Source organism: Peromyscus leucopus, chromosome 8b (assembly GCF_004664715.2).
Source record: "Peromyscus leucopus breed LL Stock chromosome 8b, UCI_PerLeu_2.1, whole genome shotgun sequence".
Lineage (NCBI taxonomy): Eukaryota > Metazoa > Chordata > Mammalia > Rodentia > Cricetidae > Peromyscus > Peromyscus leucopus.
This window is the reverse complement of record NC_051086.1, coordinates 100,148,394-100,165,671: the sequence shown is the minus strand read 5'-3', so window position 1 is coordinate 100,165,671 and position 17,278 is coordinate 100,148,394. Positions and strand designations below refer to the sequence as shown.

The following is a 17,278-nucleotide window of genomic DNA, read 5'->3' as shown; positions in this document are numbered from 1 at the left end:
AGCATGGGCTACAGAGTGAGTTCCAGGACAGGCACCAAAACTACACAGAGAAACCCTGTCTGGGAAAAAAAAGGGAAAAGAAAAAAACAAAACAGAAAGCAGAATAGACCCTTCTACACCATGTTCATAAGGAATGAGAGCAACCCACACATCCATCAGCAACCAGTTGTAAATCTGCACAGTGGAACATTATTCAGCCACAAAAAAAAAAATAAAAAAAGAAAAGAAAAAAAAAAGAAATGAAGTTCTGACCCATGCTCCGACATAGAGTCTGAAAGCTAAGTAAATTAGGCCAGGCATAAAAGGAACTGGAATATAACACGGCTTACAGGAAATACTCAGAATAGGCAAATCCAGAGACAGGAAACACACTGGAAGTCATTAGACGTGGGCGGTGTGGGGAGTAGGGAGTTACCGCTTCACGGGCACCGTGCCTCAGTTTATGTGGTGAATGAGTTGAGGCACAGACGGTAGCCATGGCTGCCCGCGGCGGTGGCCCTCCCCCACGGCACTGCCAGTCAGTGGCTGCTTTACTGTCCAAATCCGACCCCTCCCTGCGGCTAGCCCAGGAGGCCTCACCTCTGCTGCCTTTGTCCCTGCGCTCCAGCATCTGGCCAGGGTGGGCAGAGCAGCTGCTGGATGAATAAGATAGAACGCCAGCTCCGGTGGTGGGTGACTATAACCCCACATCCAGAAGGCTGAGTGAGGCAGGGGGCCCATGAGTTTGAAGTCAGCCTGAGCTACAGAGCAATACTGTGTGTCACAAGGAAACAGCCCAGTGGAGAACAGACTAGGAAAGACAGGAGCCGAGCCATCGGAGTCCAGGGGCCCAGCAGCAATGACCTTTACTCTGGGGAGGTATTCAAGCAGGCTCCCCGGTTGCTGTCAGAGTCCATGACCTTGGGACAGGTCAACTTGCCCCCAAGACACCACATGACCGTAACTCTGCCCACACCTTGAGTGTCGGGAGCCATGTGAAAGGAACAGCCAGCAGCTTTGGAACTCATGGAATACGGCTCAGTGGTCAGCATTAACATGCTGGGTGAGCCTTGGAGGGCAGAGCCCCAGGACTACGTGTCCTGAGGACTTCCTGCTGTTACTGAGCATAGCTGTGCTTACTGCCCTCTCGGTCCCACATCCCTCATGATCCAAGTTGTACGAAAACTCTCAGGGGGCTTCTAGCCCCTCACTGGGCGGTGTTACTGGTACTTAGAATAGTGACTTTTTCTAAGCATTACTGCTGGAGTAGAATAATGATTCAACTACCACCCTTAGAAAGAATTTAGACATGTAGATTGTTAGTAAAGATAGGTTAAGATTTTTTTTTTTTTTTTTTTTTTTGGTTTTTTCGAGACAGGGTTTCTCTGCGTAGCTTTGCGCCTTTCCTGGAGCTCACTTGGTAGGCCAGGCTGGCCTCAAACTCACAGAGATCTGCCTGGCTCTGCCTCCCGAGTGCTGGGATTAAAGGCATGCGCCACCACTGCCCGGCTTTTAGCTTTTTTTTTTTTTTTTTTTTTTTAATTTTTTTTTTGCTGGGCAGTGGTGGCACACATTTTTTTTTTTTTTTTTTTGTTGTTGTTGTTGTTGGAGCTGAGGACGGAACCCAGGGCCTTGTGCTTGCTAGGCAAGTGCTCTACCACTGAGCTAAATCCCCAACCCCAAGATGTTTTTGTTAATGGCTTAGAGGTAGAAAATCTTGGGGAACAATTTAAAGTTTGGGAAGGCACACTTTTGATAGTTGGGCAAAGGACACGTTGAGGTCAGGGAACAAGAACAATGGCGGCCTGGTTGTGACTAGATGACATGTCTTTCTTGCTAGGATGGGTTGGTGATCAAAAGCAAGGATGAATTCCTTGTGCCCATTTTTGCCCTCAGCTTCCTGAGATGATTAAATTAAAAAATTAATGATGAGTGGGTATATACTCTGAGGACTTAAAGTAGAAATGACTGGTTGTTTCACGTATATAAAAGTTGGGATTGTGATTCTTTTAAAAAAATTTTTTTATAAATGAGCCAGGTGGTAGTGACAAATGCCTTTAATCCCAGCACTCAGGAGGCAAAGGCAGGTAGATCTCTGTGAGTTTGAGTCCAGCCTGGTCTACAGAGGGAGTTCCAGGACAACTAGAGCTACATAGAGAAACCCCGTCTTGAAAAATAATAATAGCCGAGCCGTGGTGGTGCACGCCTTTAATCCCAACACTGGGGAAGCAGAGGCAGGTGGATCTCTGAGTTCGAGGCCAGCCTAGGCTACAGAGTGAGTTCCAGGGAAGGCACAAAGCTACACAGAGAAACCCTGTCTTGAAAAAAACCAAAAACTAAATAAATAAGTAAAAAATAAATAAAATGATTGAGCCTTTCTTTGTAACCACAAAATGCAGCCTGCCAGTGAAAGAACTGCCTGAGAAAAATACCTTGCTTATGCTTTGTTGATTTATAATAAGTTGCTTAGACATGAATGTATGTGGGTCCTTGGGAATAATTTGTTTTTCTTTCCTAAAATTTAAAATGTTTAATCATGTAAGGGTAGTGGAGAACATGATGTGTTTCACTTGTATTCATTGTAATCATTCACTTGGAAAATGGAATATACCCACATTGTAAATTTTATGCTGCTTGAAAACTTTTGCTGGGGTTATATAAGCTGTAAGGGAAAAATAGGAAAGATGTAAAAGGAAAAAAGGTCAAGGAAGATACGCTGTGAAATAATCCTCTTGTACACTGTAAAGATTTGTCACTCGAATTGGTTTAATAAAACAGATTGGCCAGTAGCCAGGCAGGAAGTATAGGTGGGGTGACCAAACTAAGAATGATGGGAAGAAGGAGGAGGAGTCAGGAATTGCCAGCCAGACACAGAGGAAACAAGATGAGAATGTTATACTGAGAAAAGGTACCATATGTCTAAACATAGATAAGAATTATGGGTTGGTTTAAGTGTAAGAGCTAGTTAGCAATAAGCCTGAGCTACCAGCCGAGCATTTATAGTTTATATCAAGCCTCTGAGTGATTATTTGGGAACTGGTGGGCTGGAGAAAACTGTGCATTTACAAAGATACAGAAGGAAAACATCAGGAAAGAGATAAGGGAAAAAATACAGAAGAGAGACCCTGACATGCCCAAGGTGTGTGTGTGTGTGTGTGTGTGTGTGTGTGTGTGTGTGTGTGTGTGTGTTCCCCCTTTTCACCAGCCCCAGAGAACTGTTTTGTTCCCTCAGAGAAAAAAGTAACTTGTGTGATCAGTCGCCGACTCCACACCTCCTCTTTAGTTCCTGACCTGCAGAGAGCTCGCCTTTCAGCAGCGCTTGAGGAGCTGCCCCACCACCTCAAGCTCCCACTTTGGTCCTTGGCTCCAGTGTCTGCTCACCTGGCCTGGAGTCCGCGCACACGAGCCTGCAGCCGGGGCAGGAGGCGGAGGCGCTGGCGGGTGATGCAGGCTCGGAGGCCACGGTGCAGCGTGAGCAGGGCCTGTGAGCGCCGCTGAGTCCACAGCTGCTCTAACTGCTGCCAGCCCCGCTCCTGCAGCAGGACCTGTGAGGGAGGCATGCTTCATGGAGATGGGGTGGGAGGATGGGGGGACAGGCGCATACCTCCTCTTCTCCCCTGGCCTCAGACTCTCCACACCTGGTCACGCAATCTATCCAGGGGAGCCTTCCAGCCAGCCCCACTCTGCCTGCCCATCCCTGAGAAGGACCACCCAGTGCATGGCTTGTCGTGTTTCATCCAGCAGGGGTCTTTCCTTTTCAAGCACGTCTACCTACTCCCTTGTACTCACACGTACACCCACCTGGGTGGCTCCAAGATGATAGACTGGTGACTCCGCCCCCAGCACTTGGCTGAGGATGGTACCACACCTCTCCTGGTCAGAGAGAGCTTCCTGTCTCCCTGACCCCAGGGCCCGGAACCTGTCACAAGGGTACAGAGATGAGGCCGGAAGAGCAAGGGCCGTTTCAGACCTTGATTGACAGCTGAACCCCTTGATAATTACTCAGTTTTTGGATCAACAACTTGGGAAACCCCGGGTTCTAGTTTCTGTTGCTATGGAAGAACACCCCGACAGGAGGCAACTTCTGAAAGAAGGGGTTGCTTTGGTTTACAGTTCTGGGGTGCAATCCACTGGTGCAGGGAGTCAAGGCAGGACTCTGAAGCATCTAATCTCATCATACCACAGTCAAGAGCAGAGAGCAGTGAACACTTGGACTCAGGTCGCATTCTCCTTTTTTTTTTTTTGGTTTTTCAAGATAGGGTTTCTCTCTGTAGCTTTGGTGCTTGTCCTGGTTCTCGCTCTGTAGACCAGGCTGGCCTCGAACTCACAGAGATCCGCCTGCCTCTGCCTCCTGGGTGCTGGGATTAAAGGCGTGTGCCGGCACCTCCTGGTGCATTCTCCTCTCTTGTACAGTTCAGGACTCCTTGCCTAGGGAATGGTGCCACTACAGTGGGCTAGGTCCTCCCACATCAATTAACTCTCAAGACAGCCTTCCACAGAGACAGCCCTACAGGCCAGTGCCACCTGGATAGTTTCTCATTAAGATTATCTTCCAGGGGTTGGAGAGATGGCCCAGTGGTTAGGAGTACTGAACGCCCTTCCAGAGGACCGGAGTTCAATTCCCAGCAACCACATGGCAGCTAACAATGGTTTGTAACTCCAAGATTTGACACCCTCACACAGTCATACACATAGGCAAACACCAATGCAAATAAAGTAAAAATAATTTAAAAAAAAAAAAGACTATCTTCTGGTGGTGGTGGCGCACACCTTTAATCCCAGCACTCAGGAGGCAGAGGCAGGTGGATCTCTGAGTTTGAGGTCAGCCTGGTCTACAGAGCGAGTTCCAGGACAGCCAGAGCTACACAGAGAGACCCTAGACTATCTTCCAGAGCTGGAAAGATGGCTCTGTGGTTAGGAACACTTGCTGCTCTTGCAGAGGACCCAGGTTCAGTTCCCAGCACCCATGACAGCCAGCTTACACTTGCCAATAACTCCAGTTCCAGGCAATCCGACCCGGCCTGTGCAAGTACCCGCAGGCACATGCGCATACACACAAGACAAATCTAACAAGGCACTAAAACAAAACCACCACCCCACAGCTCTTTCCCATGAGTCTAGGTTGTGTAAACCTCACAGTAAAAATAACCAGTACACTCCGCCAGGGCCAGGCAATGTGCCGACTCCAGGCAGAGCGCTGGGAGGTGAGACCTCTGCTCTGGAGAACGGGCAGGTTGTTAAAGAGAAGAGATGATGCTGTGAGGCCAGACAAGGCCAGAGGAGCAACCCTGGGCTTGTCTCCCCGGGGTGCCTGCCACAGGACCGCGGCGGGGCTCAGGGCGTGCCTGCAGAGGGTGAGGCAGAAAGCCTGCCTGCCCATCAACAGACCGGCCAGGGCTGGGAACATACTCCCAGGTCCCCTAGCAGAGGGCAGCGCTTCCTGGAACAGGTGACAATCACTGACTTGGCAGGTGTCCCAGAGCGAGGACAGAACCTTCTCACCTCTCACCTGTCATTCTCAGTATTCAGCTCAGGGACAGGCTCACACCACTCATCGACTTCCTGCTTCAGGCTCCACCCCTCGGGCAGACTGTCCCATGCTAAGACAGTCATAGGCAAAGAAGGTAGTCAGAGCCCTGAGGTGAAGCCTCAGAGGCGGATGGGAGGTGAGTCCAGGCTGAGGCCAAACAGACACCACCACAAACAGTCACCAGTTTTCCTGGCTGCTTCTGAGCTCTCCATCAAAGGCTATCCCAGCCTCACTGCGCTACATGACCTCTTGGCTCCCCATGGCTGCCCCTGCACCTGCCATCCCTTATCCATCTGAAAGGCTCTGCTAACTGTCCTCCCTCATCTCACTGACTCAGTCACGATTTCACAATACTTGCGCTGTGTCCACCTGGCTGCTCCATAAGGTCCCAGGGTAGGCAGGGCCCAAATAATCTCCAGCAGGGTATTAGCATCGAGGAGATGCTGTGAATATTGAAAGGAGCATGCACACGCGTGTGTGTGTGTGTGTGTGTGTGTGTGTGTGTGTGTGTGTGTGTGTATGTGTGTATGTGTGTGTGTGTGTGTGTCTGTCTGTCTGTCTGCCTGTGTGTGTGTCAGTCTGTCTGCCTGTGTGTGTCGGTCTGTCTGCCTGCCTGTGTGTGTCGGTCTGTCTGCCTGCCTGTGTGTGTCGGTCTGTCTGCCTGTGTGTGTCCGTCTGTCTGCCTGTGTGTGTCGGTCTGTCTGCCTGTGTGTGTCGGTCTGTCTGCCTGTGTGTGTCGGTCTGTCTGCCTATGTGTGTCAGTCTGTCTGCCTGTGTGTGCCTGTCTGCCTGCCTATGTGTGTCGGTCTGTCTGCCTATGTGTGTTGGTCTGTCTGTCTGTGTGTCTGTCGGTCTGCCTGTGAGGAACAGGGAAGGGGAGAGTGTTGGAAGTCAAGCACATGGTCCCTTCTCTTCCAGGACTACATACTTGGGGTTGTCCTGCAGGCATTGGCCCCAGGTCCTCAGCTACCCCCCCCACAGAACCCTACCTGGCCAGGAAGAGCTGGAAGGGCACTCGCACAGGGAAGTGGGCACTTCGGGCGCCTATGACCTCCAGGACACCAGCCTGGCGCAGCTGCTCTGCCACGTGCCCCACATCAAAGAGGCCTGGGAGCTGTCAGTCAGAGAGGGGCACAGCCAAGGAGAGCTGGAGTCGGGGACTAGGGCTGACGGAGGGTCTCAGAGAAGGGAGGGGCTGCGGAGAGCAGGGCAGGGGTGAGGTTAGGGCAGGGCTGAGGTCGGGGAAAGGGAGCTCACCTTTCCAGGGGTGGGGTTGAGACAGTGGATGACATAGACATGGCTCCTGAAGAGTGAAGGGGACAGTCACAGACCAGGCTACCCTCCAACTCCCTGGGGTCCAGGGGAAGGGCGCGGTTCTCACCTGCCTAGCCGGGCTAGCAGGTCCCCCAGGGACCGCTGGAACCGAGAGGCCAGTGTGGGTCTGCTCTGCTCTCTCGCAGCCTGCGGCTCTGCTTCCTGGAACAGGCTGCCCACAAGCTGAGGGGTGAGAGGAGTCTCAGCCGTTTCCATCCTGGGCCTGTCCACTCACCACACAGCCCCTGGGGAGCCAGGACAGGCAGCCCTCAATACTGGCCCCCTGCACGCTCGTTCCTCCAGCCAGGGGGCCATGGTGGCAAGGGCTAGCCACGCAAGGCTTGATGGCGGCTAAGCTACGTGGGCACCTGAAAGGCACGCCAGGTCACCTGCAGCTGGCTCTGTCCAAGCATCTCCACCATGGCAGAGTCCAGGTGGTCCCTGTTCCTGCTTATGAACTTGTGCACCTGCAAGAGAGGCAGCAGGTGGGCAGCCCTGTAAGAGGCTGGTTGTGCACCATGCCTCAGAACACAGGCAGGCCTCAGTGTTGCATAGTCCTGCTGGGCGCCTGGCCTTTGGTTCATCCCAGAAAACATGGGTCCATGTTTTAGCAAAGCTGTCTTCTTCCAGGGCATGTACGGCAGGACAGTTTCCTACCCCTTCATCCTCTGCCTCCTCGGTATTCTCTTGGTGTGGGAGCCCAGCTGGGAGACCGGCTCCCACATTTTTCAACAGGGAACTCTTGAGGAGAGAGGGATAAGAGATATTAGAAGGATAGAGGGGAGAGAAACAGAAATGTAGGATATCCTCAGGAGGGCACAGATCATTATCCACTGGCCCCTTTTGTCTCTTCTAAAGGGCCTTTTATAGGAATGCCAAGGGGTGGAGCAAAAGACCTCCCCCCCAGCTCAGCCAAGTGCAGACCCTTTCCAGTCACCTGATAACCACACACCTGATCAAGCAATTCTTTAATGCAGCTCTTCTGGGTAAAGCAAACTCAGACCTCACTAGACCTTTGTGGGACTCCACATCTTAGTTACTCTCATGAGTATTTCTTCTCTACATCTCAGAATAGTGGGGCTAGAGAGGTGGCTCAGTGGTTAAGAGCACTGGCTGCTCCTACAAAGGACTGGGGTTCAATTCCCACACTCACATAGGAGCTCATGCATGTGGTGCAGGCAGGCAAAATATCCATACACACAAAATAAATAAATCTTTAAAAAGAAAAAAAAGCTGGACAGTGGTGGCACAGGCCTTTAATCCCAACACTCGGGAAGTAGAGGCAGGCAGATCTCTGTGAGTCTATGAAGGGAGTTCCAGGACAGTCAGTATTATTACACAGAGAAACCCTGTCTCAAAAAACAAAACAAAACAAAAAAAGAAATCCCAGAGTAATTTTTCTTGTTGTTTTTAATCAAAACCCAATCTCAAGGACAGGATTGTAGCTCAGCTAGAAGAGCCCTTACCTAACATACACCCAAGGCCATGGGTTTGAATCCCAGCATGACCTGAACTGGGCATGGGTATTGCACAGCCACAACCCCAGCATGCGGAGATTGGATGCAGAAGGATGCGAAATTTAAGGTCATCCCTGCCTAGAAAGAGACCTAAAGACGAGATGAGGCAATATGAGATCCTGTCTCAAATCAAGGGCCAGGGATGATGGTACAATGCCTTTAATTCCAACACTTTGGGAGGCAGAGGCAAGTGGATCTCTGTGAGTTTGAGGCCAGGTCTACAGAGTGAGTTCCAGGGAAGCTGGGGCTACATAGACAAACCCTGTGTGAAAAAAAACAAAAACAAACAGGACAAAACCCACCCAAACCAGTCCCTTCCCCTCCTACAGGAATCCACAAGAGTTTTCACCAGATCAGCGTTCGTTACTTTTCTAGATTCACCAGGCAAGAACTGGCTATAGGAAGAGGTCTGTGCTGGTGAGGTTTTGTTGTTTGTTTGTTTTTTGGTCAACTTGACACGGGCTTGAGTCATCTGGGAAGAGGGAACCTCAACTGAGAAAAAGCCTCCATCAGATTAGCTTGTAGGCAAAATATCTGTGGGGCATTTTCTTTCTTTCTTTCTTTCTTTTTTTTAGATTTATTTATTTATTATATATACAGCATATATGCCTGTACGGCACTAGATCTCATTACAGATGGTTGGGAGCCACCATGTGGTTGCTGGGAATTGAACTCAGGACCTCTGGAAGAGCAGTCAGTGCTCTTAACCTCTGAGCCACCTCACCAGTTGTGGGGCATTTTCTTGATGAATGATTGATGTGGGAGGGCCCAGCCCACTGTGGGCAGTGCTTGTGTGGCAAAAGGAAATTAGATAAACCGGGTGTGATGGCCCACATCTTTAATCCCAGCATTCAGGAGGCAGTTGGAGACCAGCCTAGTCTACAGAGTGAGTTCCAGGACAGCTAGGGCTAAACAGAGAAACCCTGTCTTGAAAGAGAGAGAGAGAGAGAGAGAGAGAGAGAACAAACTGCATAAGAAACTGGGCCAGTAAGGTGCCTGCTTCCTGAGTCCGAGGACCCAAGTTCAACCCCAGGTATTCACACCGTGGAAGGAGAGCACCAACTCCCAAAAGTTATCCCCTGACCTCCACATGTGTGCTGTAGCATACACAACCCCGTCTTCCCCACACACACATTAAAACCACATAAATATTCAGCATGAGTGGGAGGGGCTCCCAAGGCCCCACCCCTTGTTGAGGAGCTATGAAAAATAATTAATGCTCGGAATTGGGTGTGACCTGATGCTGAGGTGGAGTTACACACTGCCACACCTTGGAAGGGACCTCCCTGACATTGTCACCTGGCAGATGACTCAGCTTGGGAGGGGCAGACCCTAAGGGACAGGGCCTTACTGACTCACCCTGGAGTCTATGCTCAAGTGAGGGGAGAATTCCCACAGAGCTACACCTGGTTTGATTTGGTTGGAGAGTGTTAGCATCGAGCTTTGATCTGCCCTTTGTGATTGCTACCTCCTGTCTCCTGTACCTTCTGATTGTAGTCTTATCTGAGAGTTTTCCTAGGGGCTCAAAGACTATGCAAACTTAATTTAAGAACAGCCAGAACACTGGTATTCTGTACGGAGAATTTGACTTTGGCATTGTCCCTCTGGGGGGCTTAGATAGGAAGTCTTGGTATAACTTGCTAAAGGTATGGATTGTATAACAAAAGGGCCCTTTGCTAAACGAGGGTGGACCAGTCTCTAGAGAGGAATCCCCCTGCAGCTGAGAAAAGCTAAAGATTCATCCTCGAGGTGCATCTGTCTCCTGATTCCACGGCCCGAGTGAACCCACACCCGACAGACAACACTCAAGAGCAGATACCTGGTAGGTGACAGCCCCAGCAGAGTGCCGCACGGTGAATATGGGCAGAGGCAGCTGAGGCTTGGCGTAGCTCGGATGATCACCGTGGTGATAGTGGCACTTCTGGAGGAAAGTGTGGTCTGTGGCCTGGTGACGAAGGAGTCACATGTCACTCTTTCCTCAGGGTTCATACACGCTTGCTGTTCCCTGCCGGGACCTCGCTCCCTCCTGGAGACCCCAGAACCACACTCCCTAGGCAGGGAGACTGGTCTCCCCAACTTTTTTCCTCAGACAGGAAGAGTCAGTAAGTCTGTACAAAGTGTGTGCTCTTTCTCCAGGATTTGGAACAACCAAGTGCTACTTGAGAAAGTTGGGGTCCCCTCAGGCCCAGGGGCCACCTCCACCAGCCCTAGATGTGACGTTTCTGAGAAAGCCTGAGGGAATCACAGGGAAATAGAGGGGCTTTGACACTGATGTCAAAACCACTCCAGGTAGATCCCGCAGCTACAGCTTCTCAGCAAGTTCACACAGGTCGAGTTATGTAACTTAAGGGCTGGCAAGACGGCTCAGTGCGTAAGAGCAAGGGCTGCTCTGCCCGAGAACCTGGTTCAATTCCCAGCTCCTGCGTGGATGGTGGCTCACAGTTGTAACTTCAATCCCAGAGAATCTGACGCTCTCTCCTGGCCTCCTCAGGTACCAGGCACACACATAGTATTCAGACAAAAAACCCATACACATAAAACAAATCTAAAATTTTTACAAAGTGACCCTGGGACTTCAGAAAGACCTGTGATAGGTTTTCTTTCGTTTTGGAGAGTTTCCTATGTAGACCAGGCTGGCTCTGACTTCACATTGACCCACCTGCCTCTGCATTCGGAATCTTGGGGATTAAAGGTTGGATTCAAGATTTGCACACTATGCTGTTTGTTTGTTTTGGTATAGTCTTGTCCTGTAGCCCAGGCTAGCCTCCAATTCAACTGTGTAGCTAAGATGACCCTCCTCGCCTCTACCTCTTGAGTGCTGGGATCACAAGTGTGCATCTTTTGCCAAAATCCCTTCTCAAGGGAGGATTGGGCAACACCTGTCCCTTTGCCCAAGGTCCCTGTGGGAAAGCACAGTACAGTTCCACCAACGTCCACTCTGGGGAACCAGTTAGTTTACCAGGCTTACTTAGCGAGCAGAGGTGAGGGGTACTTAATGGTGTGGGTGGGGTGCTCCTCCCCCAAGGGTCTTACCCCGCAGGGACGATGACTCTCCTCTAGCTGCATAGACGGAGCCCCTCCCCCATCTTCCCTAGCCTATAAATGCTAACCTTCCGCCCCCCCCCCCCCCCCCCCCCGCCACGTGCCATGCAGACCAAGAGGGCCGCATCGAATACAAGCGGTAAAGTGAGGCTGGATACTCAGGTGAGCGTCCTGTGACCCTCCTGATCCCTCTGCGAGGGACTAGAAACAGTTAAGAACCCACCTGGGATGTCCTTGGCAAGGAGGCACAGCTGAACTCCTGAAGATGGTGGTTGGTCGGCCCCAACTGCTCCGTAGAACAGCACCACCACACCTGATTTTATACCGTGCTGGGGATCGAACCCAGGGCTCTGTGCCTGCTAGGCAAGCCCTCCACCAACTGAGCTATGTCGCTATCCCAGGGTCGCTATTTTTGGTGTCTACCCTCCAGCCTCAGTTCCCAAAGGTCTGGGTTCTACACATGTTCTGTGACTCCACAGAGCTCCCCACCTAGGCACACAGCTGGGGTTCTCACTTATTTATTGTGAAAAACGATCTCATACGCACTGCCTAGCTCAGCCTGGCTTTATTATTATTATTATTATTATTATTATTATTATTATTATTACTACATCAGGCTGTGTTGGCTTCAAATTTGCGTTCCTCCTGCCCCTGCCTTGTGAGAGCTCACAGGTATTCATTACCACCCCAGGTAGGGTGGAGTTTGTTAGACTCTAGAGACTGAATCCACTGTCTCACACACCAGGCAAGCACTACCACTGAACTGTACGCCCCCAGGCTCCCTCCCTCTTCCTTTTTATGGTAGGGACTTTTGTATGTTGCCCAGGCTGGCCTTGAACTCCTGAGCTTAAGTGACCGTCTTGCTTCAGCTTCTTGATGGGGCTACCCTGCCAAGCCTGACTTTGTTGTTGAGACAGGGCCTCACTATGTAGCCATGGCTGTTCTGGGACTCCCCGTGTAGACTAAGCTGGCCTCAAACTCAAAGATCTGCCTGGACCTGCATCCTGAGTCCTGGGACTAAAGATACGTGCTATCATACCCAAACAGGGTTTCTCTGTGTAGTTTAGTGCCTGTCCTAGAACTCACTCTGTAGACCAGGATGGCCTCAAACTCACAGAGAACCTACTGTCTCTGCCTCCTAAATGTTAGGTGTGAGCCACCATGCCCAGATTAACATTTTTAAAAATTAATTAATTTTTAGGTTTATTTCCTTTTTAATATGTGTGTGTGCTTTACTTGCATATCTCTATGTGCATCACATATGTGTCTGGTGCCCATGGAGGTCAGAAGAGGGTATCAGATCTCCTGGAACTGAAGTTAAATTGATGGGTGTGATCCACCATGTGGATGCTGGGAATTGAACTTGGCACCTCTGCAAGGGCAGCAAGTGCTCTTTACTGCTAAGCCCTCTCTCCAGCCCCTAACATTTTTTTCCCACTCTCCTGGATCCAGGAGGGGAAGAACTGAATCCTCTGTGTCTGATTTTTTTTCCCCTTAGAATGGTTCCTGCATGCCAATTCTTCTGTTCTTCCTTCAATGCGAGCGCCCCACAGATGGAATCCGAGCCCTCAGACAGGCCCAGCCCGCCTACAGCTCAGTCTCATGCAGAGAGAAGTCACACTGACTGCACTTGACTGTAGTGGAGGGCTCTTTGAGCCATGCCCTGAAGCATCACCCCTACTAACAGTTACACCTGCCTACGACCTTGAGGTACCTGCCTCAGGGGCGTGGCCGCTGGGGGACCCTTAAGACCTGGGATGCACATCTGCAGCGCTCTTGGCTACTGCATGGTTTGGACTCTGAGACCTTGGACCAGGCAGATCAGTGTGGGACATAGCTTAGCTTTCCAGACCCTACGATAAATCTCCTGTCTCCCGGGGTTGTGAGTTAACCCCCAAACAAATTCCTTTGATCATTAAGCTGATTCCGTGTGTTGCTAGTGACTTCATCACATTACTTGACAATCAGGAGTGTCTGCTCTCTCCAGGGGTTCAAATACAGGGTGGCAGAGGCTGATGTGTAAGGGGAGTATTTACACCCCATAGCCAGTTACTAACCCAAGAAGCATTTATAGCTGGCTGTTGGTGGTGCATGCCTCTAATCCAGTACTTAGGATGTGATGCTTAAGGATCAGGAGTTCAAGGTCAGCTAAGACTATATACATGATATATATGTCTCAAAAACAAAACAAGACTAAGGGGCTGAAGACATGACCGAGAGCACTGGCTGCTCTTCCAGAGGTCCCAGGTTCTGATCCCAGGACCCACATGGAAGCTCACAACCATCCTAACTCCAGTTCCAGGGGATCCAACAACCTCTTCTGATTTCCATGGTGTGTGTGTGTGTGTGTGTGTGTGTGTGTGTGTGTGTGTGTGTGTGTTCACATTTGAAGACAAAACATTCATACACACCAGGTGGTGGTGGTGCAAACCTTTAATCCCAGTTCTCAGGGGGAAAAGGCAGGCTGATCTCTGAGTTCAAGGCCAGCCTGGTCTACAGAGTGAGTTCCAAGACTACACAGAGAAACCCTGTCTTGAAACAAACAAACAAAAACAAAAACAAAAATATATTCATACAAAATTAAATGTTTTTTTAAGGCATTGGTGGAAGCCCAGGGCTTTCCCTGTTGAATGCACCTTCCCTGGGCTGTGCAGAAAGGCTGGGTCTCTGGACCCTATAACCTGCTTGTCTCCCAGGAGGCCCTGCTGGCCTCATCCTGGCTGCTTAGGGCCCCCATTCCTTGTCTGTGACACTGAGCATCACTGACGACTGGTATACCTGGGATAGCCATGTCTGGGAGTCCAGGATGCTCAGGAGGCTGTGGGGCTGGCCCGCCAGGAGCTCCAGGCAGCACTCCCTTGGAGGCGGCTGCGGAAGGGGTACCCAGCTCAGCATCTGCCGCTGGCACTCCTCCTAGAAAGAACCAGTCTTTGGTAACTCACAGCCCACGTCCGTCGGGGCAGGGAGCAATCACAGAGCTGACAAAGAGATTCCCCTCCTCATACTCATGTACATACATGGAGGTTAAGAAGGACTGACCCTCCCCACCCGCCAGGAAAGGGGGCTTTGGGGCGACCTCTGGGCTGGGCAGCGCTCTGTCACCTGCCACAGCTGTGCCCAGCTCCCTACCTCCTCCTGGGCCAGCAGCCTCTGGCTGGAGAAGAGCTGCAGGCGCTCGCTGGCCAGGTTGCTGCACAGCTGCTCTAAGCCGTTCACCCGCAGTGCCTGGGGTGGGTGAAGACAGGATCTGCACTGGAGGTGGGGGCAGGCGAGTGGAGACCCCTCCCTTCTCTCCAGGGCTCTAGAGTGGTGCCCCGCAGCTGAGATCGCAGCCAACAGGGACAAGTCTAAAGGACACGGTGCAGCCTACAGGCCCCCATAGGCCAGCCCCAGCTGTGTATCATCAACCCTCCCTCCGGCTCTCCACGCTCCTGCCCTCTGCTCCAATGGCGTTGTGAGCCTCTGGAGCTCTGATCAGGGCCATCCTGAGAGGCTCTGGAGGGTGCATCTTCCCACTGTCTGTCTTGGTGGCCTTCAGAATCCCATAGCCTCACCAGTAGGTCCCCCTGGCGGCCACCTCCAGGAAGCCTTCTAGCCTTCCTCCCCTGTTTTCCTCTGCAACCTCAGCATGCAGGCTCGAGCCCAGCAGGGCACCCACTACCTTTGCACAGCTGTGCACACCTGCAAACACACCAGAACACGCATGCATACAACCCTTCCCATCCAGGACAGAAGTGGTCACCAAAGACATTCTAAGGAAGGCAGGACACACAGGGCAGTGAACAGTGCCCATCCAGGAACTGGGGGTGCCCTATCTCCTTTCTCCAAGCCCCGTTATTGCTGGCCCCTCCCCACGACTCAAGGAGGCGACTCTTGAGGCAAGGAGTGCACAGCTGTGACAGTCTGGAAGATTGGAAAGGGTCTACTTCCTTCCTCCTTGGTATGTGGGAGGTGGGGTTGCAGACAGACCCAGCCCGAGGTGGCCATGCAGGACAGAACTCTCCAGAAGCGATGCCAGAACAAGACAGAGCAGGGCAGGACTCTATCTGTAGGGAGCTAACATTGCCTACTTTACTGCTGGAGCCTCCGAAGGGGTCACACAGCCAGCAGGGGAAGGTGAGGCAGAGAGCCCTGGGGCTTGGGGTGGGCTCCAGCCCCTCCCAGAGGGAATCCAGGAGGGTTCCCAGCCCTGGCTGGGAAAGGCACATGTGGTGGACCACCGTCCTCCCAGGAACCTGCAGATGGAGATAAGTGGATCGAGAGCCCCAAGATTCTCTGCCAGCCTCAACCAGACTCTAAAGACCCAAGAGGCAGGACCTGTTCTCTGTCCATCCTGGTACCTCCTCATCCCCACCGAGGGACACTCAAGGATTCCACTCAGTCGCCCCAGAAGAAGCCAGCAAAGGCACAGGTCAGATAGGCAAACAGTGTAGAGAGGGAAAGGATGGGAATCCGTACAAGACACACAAGTCCTCAGCACTAAGAGACTTACTGGCCCCCGAGGGACAAAGGACAAGGAATAAGAGACAGAGACAGGAGATAGAGGACAAGGGAGAAGAGGAAAGGAACAGGGAGGGGGGATATCTGCCCAGGAGGGACAAAGGACTGTCTCTGGATAGAGAGGAGACTGACGTGGCCCAGTGGCAAATGGCGGTTTATAAAGGTAAAGGGGAAACCCCATGTTAGGATGAGTTGGTTTGTTTTAACTGGGTATGCTAATTTAGTGCGCTAAAAGGGGGTTTTGATTGCTGAACTTCAATACTTTGATTGCTGGGCCTTGGTAGTCAGCCTCAGGAGGAGGAAGTGGCCAAATAAGGGACTAGACCTTGGTGGCCAGCTTAAGGAATGCATTCTAACGGTTTTTAACAAGGGGGAGAAGGTTAAAAGGCAAAACCTCGGGCCTGTTCGAGCCCTCCGGGGAGGAGCTGGGATGAGATGGGCACCACCTGCCTGCTCCTCCCCCTCCCAAAGGGTGACCTCAAAGCCATAGGCGTCCACGACAGTGATGGTGCCCACATTGTCTGCCTCCCTTGGTGGAGCCAGCCTCACGTTGATCTGCTTCAGAAGCCAGTTGAAGAGCCTTGTGTACAGGGCCTTGGCCAGGGCGTCCCTGCAGACACCGTAAGTGAGCCCTGCCCAGCAGAGTGCCACACCTGGCTCCCCTCTCTGATCCCCAAGGTTACCTGGCATCGATGGCGCTTTCCACCGGCAGAGATCTGGAGACGCGGCCATAGGGAGTGTCCTGGAGACCATAGACATGCTCAGGATGTCAGGCCATACCCACAGGTGCTTCAGGCTGCGCCTCCCACCTTCCCAGCACCCTTGGGGCTCACCATGACCCTCTTGGTGACTGCCCCTTCTAGGCGCTCTGGTGGCACCTGGAGCAGCCGGGCTGCCAAGTGAATCTCAGCCCAGCTGGACACAGCAGCCACCTCTTGGGACTCCCGCTGGACAGGGGGGTGGGGGACAGAAAGAGCTTTGCTTGTGTGATGGCAATAGTGCCCAGGCATGGCCTTGCTTTGTCTAGCCAACTGCCCGTTCTTTAGGGCCGACAGCAGACCGCTGTGGTGGCACACACCTTTAATCCCAGCGCTCGGGAGGCAGAGGCAGGCGGATCTCTGTGAGTCTGAGGCCAGCTTGGGCTACAGAGTAAAACTCTGTCTCAAAATAAATAAAGAGCCAACAGCCCACAAGGCACTCTGGACTGCGGTGAGCCAGGCTCCGGGCGGGGCTGAAGGCCCTGAGTGTGAGTGAGCCCCGACTCTCTCTTAGTGGCTGGGCCGTCCTTTTCTCTTTCTCACTCTCTGCTGCCTTTATTGCTAGAGGGAAACCAACACCCCTTGGGACACAGCTGTTGACATGAGAATTAAGTTTCTTTTAAAAAGTGTCAAGGGGG

At 51.9% G+C, this 17,278-nt stretch overlaps 1 protein-coding gene across 1 annotated transcript in view; it reads right to left on the bottom strand.

Moving 5' to 3' along the window:
- The window catches only part of Myo15b (myosin XVB), a 39,702-nt gene that overhangs the window by 16,998 nt on the left and 5,426 nt on the right, over positions 1-17,278 (bottom strand). Inside the window, exons 9-20 of the mRNA XM_037201196.1 lie at positions 16,716-16,829; positions 16,566-16,624; positions 16,360-16,492; positions 14,512-14,607; positions 14,161-14,295; positions 10,160-10,285; positions 7,213-7,290; positions 6,891-7,006; positions 6,767-6,812; positions 6,499-6,623; positions 3,781-3,898; positions 3,361-3,524 (exon numbers count right to left, since the gene is read on the bottom strand). Of these exons, the coding sequence (XP_037057091.1) occupies positions 3,361-3,524; positions 3,781-3,898; positions 6,499-6,623; positions 6,767-6,812; positions 6,891-7,006; positions 7,213-7,290; positions 10,160-10,285; positions 14,161-14,295; positions 14,512-14,607; positions 16,360-16,492; positions 16,566-16,624; positions 16,716-16,829 (1,310 nt within the window). The remainder of the gene's footprint in view (positions 1-3,360; positions 3,525-3,780; positions 3,899-6,498; positions 6,624-6,766; positions 6,813-6,890; positions 7,007-7,212; positions 7,291-10,159; positions 10,286-14,160; positions 14,296-14,511; positions 14,608-16,359; positions 16,493-16,565; positions 16,625-16,715; positions 16,830-17,278) is intronic.